We start from the raw sequence: 11,387 nt of genomic DNA, 5'->3' as shown, positions 1-11,387 counted from the left end.
GAAGGAAGAAGAATGCCGTAGTGGCAGGGACCCGAAAAGAGGGTATGCCGATAAGGTAGTGACCCGAAGGTGGGCATGCCGTGGCGGCATTGGCCCAAAAAGAGGGCATACCGGTAAGGCAGTGCCCAAAGGTAGGCATGACAGTGACTCGTAGGAATGAGCATATCGTAGCGGCAGTGACCCAAAAGGAGGGTATGCCGGTAAGGCAGTGACCCGAAGGAATGAGCATGTCGTGGCGGCAGCGGCCCAAAAAGAGGGTATGCCGGTAAGATAGTGACCTGAAGGAATGGGCATGCCATGGTGGCAGTAGCCCGAAAAGAGGGTATGTCGGTAAGGCAATGACCAGAAGGTAGGCATGCTGTAGCGGCAGGGGCCTGAAAAGAGGGTATACTGGTAAGATAGTGACCCGAAAGAATGCAACTTAAGGAGATGATATCGATCATGCAGAAAAACATGTACATGGACATCCATAACATGCAAAGGAACAAGTGGTAGGTCGATCTAGATGGAGCATCTGGTCAAACCAAACTATTATGCCAACCATACCGGGGTAGCCGGTTGAAACACAAGTGATGTGACCAGTTCGGGATAACCGATTGAGGCACAAGTGGTATTGGTGCAGGTGCAAGTGCAAGATATAAGATGCAAGTGCAAGTGCAACGTGCAAGTGTAACGTGTGCAACGTATAAGGTGCAAGGTGCAAGGGGCAAGTGCAAGTGTGATATATGACACACAATATGTAACAATGAAAGACACACATATGCAAACAATGAGGTGCAAATGATCACACATGATAAAGAGCCACACTCGTACTAACGGCCTCACCTAGAAAACCTAAGGTTTAGACCCTTGGAAATGCGGCATCGCCGCCTCTTTTTTTGGTGAGGAAATGTGGGGAGTTTCCTCCCGGATCTCCGAGGGGGAAACTCTCCACGACGTCGTGAAATGTGCTAGCTACAAAGCTTTTACCATTTTGCGATCTCCTCCAGACTTTGCAAAGCGAGCCAGCTACAAAACTTCTCTCGCTTTGCCAAGTCCGACCCCCTAGCTTCTCCAAGTAAAGCTAGGGAAACCTAAAGTAAGGGGAGTGAGGGACTCCGACCCATCGGGACTTGTGCTAAGGCTTATAACAAATGGAAGACACTCTGCTCTACGAATGGTGTTTGGTCACGCATAGGAAGTCCTAACCTAGAGGTTAGGATGGGACACTCGACTCAACGGAGGGTGTTTGACCACACACAGGAAGTCCTAACCTAAAGGCTAGCTCTATCGACGATCCATTACGCAGGCACGTCGTCGCGCCGGCACACGCATGGACTTGTGCTAAGGCTCACAACAAAAGGGTGACACTGGACTTTACGGGCGGGGGGGGAGGGGGGTGTTTGGTTACGTAGGAAATATCCTAACCTAAAGGTTTGTTCTAGGAAATCAACGATCAATCACATAGGTACGTCAAAGCTCCGGCTCACGCCGACGCACGCTCCCCGTGTGGGCGATCGAAACCACACGCCTAGACACCACTAAAACCTAGGGCCAGCTAGGAGTTAGGAAAATCTCACCACCGTGACAGTTGCAGACACGTTCTCTTTGCTTGCTCCAAGCTCACCGACGTCTGATCCATACTCCAGTGTGTCTCATAGAACGTGCACAAAACAAAAAAAAACCCAATGAGGGCAGGAGACAAAGCAATGAGTGAAGTATGCAAAGTACTAGAATAAATGATCATAGCATATAAAAAATGCATCCAAAATATACGTTCAAGAGGAGGGGTTGGACAGATCGAAGCCTTGCTCAGATTCGTATTGCAAGCACGAAGTCATAAAAAAAAATTGTAGGAGAGCTCGATGCAATGAGTTCATATCCATTACCTTTAAACGCTAGGAGGGATCACGACAAACTATTAGTACATCTTCCAAATGATTTCAAATCACCAAAGATCTGCTTGTTTGCCTCTATGAATCAACATCCGTGCTTGCAAAATCAAAAGAAAATCCACACTTGCTTACTTTTGTAAATCAATATCCATACAATTAAGAGATTTAGATCAGGATTTTACCAAAATTTGAGTTCACTCCTCCTGCATCCATGGTCTCAGATAGGAAAAGAAAAATGGGGATTTTTGGATCTCTGGCGGCAAACCAAAAGGTGGTCGGAAAGTATGGAGATCAGGCTCACCGGTGTGAAGAGGAGATGTCGCCGGCGTCAGAGAACACGACGTCAAAGTAGGCGGCTAAGGGGAGGCCGGCGAGGCTTGCCGGCAGCATTCAACACGAGGAGATGAGGCCTAAGTCGGGTGGTCGCCGGCAAGGACCGCCGGACGGCGGGTTCGGAGCAAGGACGAGCGGTTTTCGCGAATGGGGAGGGAAGAATCGCGATTTTGGAGGCTGCGAGGAGGTGCGAAGGATCAGAGAGGGAAATTTTCGTTTCCCTCTTTTTAGAGAGAGAGAGGGATTCAAATCCCTTTTTTTTCACGGTTTCTTTATTCTTTTTGGGAGAGAGAGAATAAAGGAGAGAGAGAGAGAATAGAGGAGAGAGAGAGGAGAGAGGGGAGAGGGAGGAAGTTACGAGGAGAGAGAGAATAAAGGAGAGAGAGAGAGAGGAGAGAGGAGAGAGGGAGGAAGTTACGGTTTTTTTTTTAAGGAAATTTTTAAGGAAATTTTTTTAATAATAATAATAATATTCTTATTATTATTATCTCTCCGCATCTTTTTGTCGAACACTTCATCGTAGCGAAATGAAATACTCCTCTAAGTAAATTCGACGTTTCTCTTATTATTATTATCTCTCCGCATCTTTTTGCCGAGCACTTCATCGTAGCGAAATGAAATTCTCCTCTAAGTAAATTCGACGTTTCGAACGCGACCACACTGTCCGTTTCATCGTCTGGGGTCGTTCGGACCACTTATTTTAGCAATCGGGACGAAAATAAAAATTTGAGCATTTTTAGCCCGCAAGCGAAACTGTGGTCCAACGAGCGTCCTTCATAGATAAAATCGACGTTTCAGACGCACTTATGTGGTCCATTTCGTCGTCTGAGGTCATCTACACCAACGAACGAGCCAATTTTAGCCAATTTCGTGCGCGACGCGATAACTAATTTTCATCGATCATAGGTGGACGCCCTACACCATGACATCCAAAAAAGTTGATGCCAACAGTCAACCACCAAAGTAGAAATTTATGTCAGGGCAGTAGGGTTGGAGAAGCATGGGGACTTCTCCTCGGGACACACAAATGATGCACTTATTTATAGTGGCTCTTAGATATTATGGCGGCTCTATGATATTACTTGGTTGAATGTCATACTATGCAACCCATTTTAAAACTCGCGTAAGGGCCACACAAGAAAATAAAAGTAAGTTTTAAAAAATCCTGATAATTTTAATCTTAAATTTTAAATTATCTCAATCTTTTATGATTATGATTTTCTTAGTAGAAAGTTTATACTTTTAAGGGCTTTTAATGAGCATAGGTTATAGTTTTTATAGCATCCCAGATCAACATTAAAAGGCATGAAAAACAATCAAAACATGCAAACATGTCAGAAAAGCGAGAAAATAAGGCAAATATGAAATAATAAAAGTCGGTGCCGATGGGTCAGCGACATATCCTGTAAAAGAAAAAGGTAGTCATACTTCGCATAAGTACATGTCTGGTCATAATTCAATTTATTGATGAAATTTAGAATTAAGGTATAAGACACGAGTAAACAGCTCATGATCCTTATCACGTGGTCATGTTCGTCCGACGTCTCAGAATTCATGCTTGTACCTTATTTCTAATACAGACTCTCATAAGACTCTAAAAAAAACATCAGGAAAAAAGAGAAAAAAAATGACTCGACTTGCATGAGAAACAACGTTAGCGGGAAAGCCAACAAACATGCAACGTACAATGAGCCGTGTCATTTTATCGCTGGAGCTACATGGCACCAGCAAGCAAAAAGCTAGTAGAAATCATTACGAGCTCCCCCTTAGTGTTGCATGTGTGTGTGCATATATATAAACAAGGCTCCTTACAAAAAGAAGTCATGATATACTACCATGCATATCAAGCACACATGCACATCAAAAAGCACAGAAGTGACGCTTGGCTAGCACGAACAAATCGACAAAAAATAATAGTCAGAGGCATCAAAAATGCTGCATAGCATCCTAAATTCTAGCATAACACATAATCTAACGAGAATGTGTCATAACCTAAAAGTGCTTGGATATGATCTTTGGGTACGTATAACCTTGATCGAGTCGCCACACCGACCCCGTCGTAAATATCCAAGGGATCTAAAGGGTGTCACCCTGGGTGGATTTTGAAAAGAGCTAGATTTACATATGCTCTATTTTACTACATGCATAATTTTAAAATTATGCCAATAGTAATAAGTAGAAAAATAAATATGTTTTTAATTATAAAATAAGGGTCATTAAATGTGGATCCTTAACTTGGAAGGTGAAATGAGTCAGACTCCTTAGATCCTTAATACAGTCATACTCGTATCCGTCCCGATGCTTTAACTCTCAATATTCACTGGGATCGACCTGACAAACAATGCTCGTTAATACATCGTGACTAACATGAGGTCACTCGCCTATCGAGTCTGACTCGTTATCCATGCATGCATGCATGCACATGCAAATGCGAACAATCATACATAAGAGTGTTGAGGGTGAGTGTTTCGTAGAGCAGTGACGTAGAAAGATGGTTGTGTCGCGGAGGTAGTGGCTCAAAAGAGCATGCTTGCTGTAAAAGGAACATCCCAAAGAATGGGTGTGTTGTAGAGGCAATGACCCAAACCAGGTGGGCATACCGTGAGGGCAGCGGCCCAAAGAATCGATGTGTCATGGAGGCTATGACATGAAAGGATGAGTGTGTCGTGAAGGAAGCAGCCAAAAGAATGGGTGTGTGGTGGAGGGAGTGACCTATAAGGGTGGGCGTGCCGTTGAGAAAATGAACTAAAGGAATGGGTGTGCTAAAAATGTAGTGACTTGAAAATGTGGGCATGTAGTGGAGGCAATGACCTAAAGGATAGTTGTGAAATGGAGGCAGCATCCCAGGAGTATAAGTGTGCACGAGGTGCAGTGACTCCAGGGGAAATCATATGGTAATCCATTTTGATGCCATGTGAAAGAAATGAAGTAATTCTCGTCGAAGAGAATTACACACTAGGGGGGACTTGCTACGCAAGCTATCCCCGACACAGACACATGGGTGTCTGGGGCGGGTGTGTAAGAACAGTGACTCGAGTAAGACTCAAACATGTAGAACTATGGAAATGCAAGAAAACATGTAAAGTAGAAATGTAAGAGTGCAATAGCGCAAATACAAACACTAATGACATTGGTCATCGTGACACAGAGATGCCACGGAGCAAACATGTGGAGCAGCATGCCCATGGGAAGTGCATATACTCGATATGGGTATATTCTTATCAGTGCACACTAATATTTCAAGTGATAAATATGCTAACAAAAACGATGCAAAATAAACATTATGCAGGTGAGATTGGTTGTTCAACCTGCTGGGTTGACCTGGATGGTCAACCTGGGCAACATAGCCAACGGACTCAGTCAGGCTAAGATGACCGACTGAACCAAAGTGATTGGTTAACTGGGATGGGGAATATGACTGGACCAAAGTGATTGGGTCTGACCAGCCGCCTCCGCCTGGTTGACCAATAACTTTGGTCCAGTCGACATAGCACGTTGTTCTGACCAAAGTGATTGGCTATGTTGCCCAGGGTTGACCACTTCGGTGGACCCAACATGTCGAATAACTAATCTCACTTGCATAATGTTTGTTTTGAGAGTGATCGGTCGACTGGGCCGGGGCGGGCGGTCGGAGCAATGTGCTATGCTGGGTCAAGGCAATGTGTTAGTGCAACATGCTTCACACAAGACACATATCATAACACAATACATCTTGCAATGCGAATAATCACAATCGATAACGAGCCACATTCATATCATGATCTCACGTAAATACCTAGAGTTTAGAGCATGAATATGCTACAGAATCGATTCCCCAATACATCTTGCAATGCGAATAATCACAATCGATAGCGAGCCACATTCATATCATGATCTCATGTAAATACCTAGAGTTTGGAGCATGAATATGCTACAGAATCGATTCCTGCTTTAGCAAGGCATGCTGTGAGCTTCACCTTAGAATTTTCAAAAGGAAACTCTCCTCAATGTTGTGGAATGGACTTGCTACAAAGCTTTTCTCATTCCATAACTCCTTATGATTTTGCAAAGTGAGGTGGCTATAGTGATTTTCTCACTTCACAAAATTTGAATATCCCAACCCCTCCAAGGAGGGTTGGAAATGCCAAGGCAAGGGGAAATTGGGATTCCAACCCGCTTAGGTGTAGATCTGAGGGTTCACAAGGAAATCTCTCAGATTTGCTAGGAATGTATCCAACGGAAGCTTCCTAACCTAGGGCTTCATCTTTGAAATAAATGGGCAATCCAAAGTTGTGTGGTTGGGCCGACTAACATTGGTCGGCCAACTCGCCTCGTGTGGGTTATCGAACCCAAAATACCTAGAAAAGTCTAGTTTTAGGGCTAGCTAAGAAGAAAAACTTAAAGAATTTTAGAGAATCTCACCAACGTGGCGATTGATGTCATGTTTCTTCATGTAGGATGAAACTCCCTTGGTGGTAGAGAAATGACGAAGCTCTGATGTGGTCCGTTCCACTCATTCTCCAAAGAACAAAGAAGCTCACCGCTAGAAGGAGAGTTAAGTGAGATTTTGGTGAAGTTCTGAGCTCTGACGATCCTTCCCTGAGCCAAGATGAAGCTCTCATTTAGTGTAGGAGAGTAGGCACCTTGCTCATTTGCTAGCCAAGCTCTTTCTCACAAAACTCTCCTCACACACTCAAATGAAGTGATGGAAGAAGAGGAAGAATTTGAGGAAGAAGTAGAAGAAGGGGACTAACTTCTTAGCTCTCTCCTTGAGTAAGATGAAGTGTCTTCCTCAAATCTCTTTGCTCTAAGATATTCTCTCTAAGACACCTCCAAAAATCTCCAAGAGGAAGATGAAGCTCTCTTGTGCTCTCTCTAGCTCTCCCGACCAACCAAAAACTGAAAAATGAGAGGAGATCATTTGAAATGGGGGAGATGAGGGGTTAAACCAGCCCTTCCCCTCTCATTTGCCCAACATGGTTTTGCTAAGCCTTCTTGAAAGATTCCAAATAAGGCTTACAAGAGGTATAACTACCCTCTTTTACCTCCCTAAAGTGAATCTCCTCTAAGCCCATAAATCCTATAATTTATGTTGCATAGGGAGGTGTGTCGGGGTCAAAATGGTTAAAAAATTGAGATTTTTTGCATCCTTGAAGTGGACAGGCCCTAAGACGCCGCGACCTTAGCTCTTAGGTGCCTAGTCTAGCGCCATGGCATTAGGTCCCTAACGCTTAGGTGCGAGGCGCCACCTAAGTGTGCATACTTTCCGGTGGCTTGGTAAAATGCCTATTTTTTGAGCTGTTTTGGGTGCCCAAGCGCCAGACTTCTAGGGATTCAGTTTTGAACATCCATGAAGGCATATTGGGTGCCTACGTGCCCAGGGTTCTGCTATGGTGACCAGATGACGGCGGTCCGGTAGTGGCGATGGTGGTGGCCGAGCAACAATGGTTTGACAGGAGTGTTGGTGAGACACTGGTGGTTTGATGGTGGAGCTTGAGGACCCTTGAGATATTGAAGCTTTTTCAACCTTATTTTACAGATTCAAGTCCCTTTCTATGAAGAGTGTAAAGATCTATTTATCGATTTTGTGAGTGTCATTCAACATAACATAAATATGAACCACGCCATCACACAATATAGAATGATCCTTTTGATCAGATGGTATTTTATGAGCATTTAAGTGCCTTAATGATGTCAGAATTAAGTGATATTAAACTCATTTGATTCATCCTGTAGAGATGCTCGATGTGACTATAAACTTATCAAACCTTGATATCACTTGATCCGCAAAATATATCTAAATTTTTTTTATTATGCTTCAAGTGCATAATCTAAACTCTCATATATTCATATCAAGCTATATTTGATATGAGTAGACATATCTTATCAATACACTTCATTTGGTATGGAATATATGTAATTAAACCTTTGGGGTTCCATTTCCTGATATTCATTAAGATTTGTGCACCTTTGAAATAATTTTGGAGAGATGCATCAATCCATAAATCTAAATTCATGTTACATGCAGCTTTCGATAAAAAGTTCCAAGGAGTACCACGAAAGAATTATTGACCTTGGGACCGAATTGTGCAACTAACGCAAACTCCAACAAGCTCACTCAATATGGAGCTATTAGCTCTCAGCCCAGGCTCCTTCCAATGGCTCTTTCCCAGGAACCCTAAACGCGGCACTGATCCTCAGATACGAAAGAAGAGATGTAGTGGATGGAGAATCCAAGTTTCAATAGCGGATTCTGGGGAGTCTGGTCAGAAGCACACAAAAATAGTCACATTTCTCGGCAAGGGAGGCTCCGGCAGGACCACTGCCTCGGTTCTCGCTGCCAAGGTATCATCTTGAGGCGCTCCTTCGTGAGCTACCTTTAATTCAATTTTCTTCTCTTAACTTTTTTTTTTCCTGTAATCCTTTATTAGTACCAGTTAAACTAATTTTTCCTTTTGTCATTACAAGGGGTTAGGAAAAAATGCTTGATAATTTGGTTGTACTTCTCACTGCGTTGGCTCTGAATTTCTTCTCTTTAATTAGCAGAGAGAATTATTTATAACGGACTAGTATGCTGCTTACCGCCTTCTTTAGTAAAAGTATTAATCCAGACTTGTTTCTTGAAAAAAAAATAACGATTTTGGAAGCAAATGTTGAGGCAAAACCCATTTCATTTTTTCTGTTTTCCTTGGTCACAAAATGGGAATGGATAAGAGGCTCGTGGGATTGACATGAGGGTGGGGGGGAGATGGGGGTCGTGGGATTGTTGCGTAGACATGCTGTGCCCTTTGAGTAGATTGTCCTTGTGGAGTTTCAAATGATCTCTTTACTGCCTTTTTTTTTTCAATGCAGTATGCATTGATTAAATCATGAAAGCTTTGATATACTAGCATTATTCTAATTATATTGCATGGCTACTCAAGTTTAGAATTTCCTAATTCAATGAACATGACATGTAATTTGTTTCCATGCAAACAAAATTGAGAATTCAACCACTCAATTTCTTTCAATGAAAATATGTGATAGTAGAGTTTAAGCCCCATTGATAATGAAATGATCTTAAATTTCTAAGAAATTATGCGAGAATTTATGAGCAAATTAAAAGCAAGCTAACAGATTTATTTTCATTGTTATGGTATGGCTCATATACCATATAGGGACAGACGCTGGAACGAAGCGGAGCAGAGCGGAGCGAAACGGAAGAATCTGTCCAAATCGGGATGTTATGTTATGTGGGTTGGGGGTGCTGGTTCAACGTCCCGCTATACGGTACAGGGGTAATTTGGGAATTACATATTGTGCTGTAGGGTTTACTCTATGATTATAAATAAATTTATTTGTAATCCTAGGTCTTTGAGAGAGCTAAATATTGTATTCTGTATTCTTTTCTGAATATTAAAAAGGAAGTCGCCGCTCTGCTCCCGAGGATGTAGGCATCTTTGCCGAACCACGTTAAATCTCTGTGTGTTCTTCTGGATTTGTGTCGATTTTTCTATTTCTTCTCCCTAATTTCTCAACAAGTGGTATCTCTGGATTTGTGTCGATTACTGTTTTTCTTCGCCCTAATTTTCTCAACAAGTGGTATCAGAGTCTGGTTCGAGGGGAAGAAAATTTTCTTCGGCGGTGCAAGAAGAAATTTGGTGGCGAGGTTTTACGAATCAGAGCTAAGGTTCTCGGACTCCGCGATCTCTGTGGAGAGGGAGTTTGGGGCAATTCCGATTTGCCGGAGAGGAGTTCGTGCGGAAGGGAACCGGGCAGCGCTTGGAGGCAAAGCTGTTCGCGGACGTAGCAGAGGGAAGCTGTTCGTCACCTGGGCGGACGGTTCGGGAGTCTCTGTTCGCGGAGGACATCGAGATTCTCAGTAGGAATCGCAGACGTTCGCGGTTAGAGGAGTTCACGTGCATTATTGCCTCTTCTGCAGCAAAGGCGGAGGCTTCTTCGTGGCAGAAGGTTCGCGACACGGGAAGTTTGCGAATCGCGGATATGGAAAGGAAGGCTCGCACGCGAGATCTGGCAGAATGGCAGAAAAGGAAAGGAGCGGGCCCATTTTTGGCTCCGCTGAGAAAGGAATCCAATCCCTACGGCTGCTGAGTAATTGGAAAGGAAATTTATTTAAAATTATGTTTGTTAAAAGCATTTAATTAAGAAAAACTTAATTAAAGAAATTTAATTAAGCAAAATTCTTTAATTAAGGATAAATATTTTTCTTTTTCAAAAAAAATAAATTTTTTTTCTCTTTTCATTCTTTTTCAAAAAAAAAGAGTTCTAAGAAAGGATTTTTGCAGAAGATTTTGTTTGCAGAAAAGTTTTTGTTACAGGATCAAAATTGTTCGCAAGGCGAACGGGCTTGCGGGAACGAACAGGTGCGAAGCAGTTCGGATAAAAGGCTACGACAGTTCAACGAGTTATGCTTCGGGGAGTTCGTGGTTGAGGTGGCGTCGCGATTTTGAGGCACGACAGTTCATGAACTTTCGCGGCATTAGGCGAGGTGGAGTTCGCGAACAGGAGCTCGTGTGCAGTTACCGCGAACAGGAGCGTTTGCAAATAGAGGATTTTGGCGGTGTTCGACCAGCGTCGGACGGTTCGGGAGTCTCTGTTCGCGGAGGACATCGAGATTCTCAGTAGGAATCGCAGACGTTCGCGGTTAGAGGAGTTCACGTGCATTATTGCCTCTTCTGCAGCAAAGGCGGAGGCTTCTTCGTGGCAGAAGGTTCGCGACACGGGAAGTTTGCGAATCGCGGATAAAGGGCTGTCGCAGAGCCAGATTCGCCGGCGATGGCAAGTGGACGCAGGAATACGGAGAAAGAAACGAAATTGGAAGGGAAGGAGAATATTGGATTTTCCATTTTTTTCCTGAGGAGAAAGGAAAGTTGCAATTTTTCTTTTCTTTTGCCTTGCCGCGGAAAGGAAGGAAAAATCAAAGCAATATTTGAGAATATTCTCGTCAAAACACGGAAAATTAATTTCCTTTGCTGCTAGGAAATTAATTATTTGGAGAATATTCTGGGCAAAGTAAAGTTATTGATTTCAACTTAATTAAAGAAAAATTTATCTTAATTAAGTTGATTTAAAGAAAATATTTAATTAAGGAAACTTAATTAAAAATTTCTCTTCGCTGAAGTTCGGATTTGGAAGGGATACTTTCAAATTTTCTTGGAAGAAGGAAATATTTTAATATTTTATTTTATTTTATTTTTTTTT

The 11,387-nt window shown here is 42.8% G+C and overlaps 1 protein-coding gene across 5 annotated transcripts in view; it reads left to right on the top strand.

The window, feature by feature from the left end:
- Nucleotides 1-11,387, top strand: part of LOC110026118 (uncharacterized protein At1g26090, chloroplastic) — a 69,219-nt gene that overhangs the window by 29,150 nt on the left and 28,682 nt on the right. For all 5 annotated transcript variants that reach the window (XM_020726928.1, XM_020726927.1, XM_020726924.1 and 2 more), the window contains one exon: nt 8,215-8,531. In XM_020726928.1, the coding sequence (XP_020582587.1) occupies nt 8,310-8,531 (222 nt within the window). In that variant the 5' untranslated portion in view covers nt 8,215-8,309. The remainder of the gene's footprint in view (nt 1-8,214; nt 8,532-11,387) is intronic.

Source organism: Phalaenopsis equestris, unplaced genomic scaffold, assembly GCF_001263595.1.
Source record: "Phalaenopsis equestris unplaced genomic scaffold, ASM126359v1 Scaffold000352, whole genome shotgun sequence".
Classification (NCBI taxonomy): Eukaryota; Viridiplantae; Streptophyta; class Magnoliopsida; order Asparagales; family Orchidaceae; genus Phalaenopsis; species Phalaenopsis equestris.
This window is presented reverse-complemented; position numbering and strand designations above follow the sequence as displayed.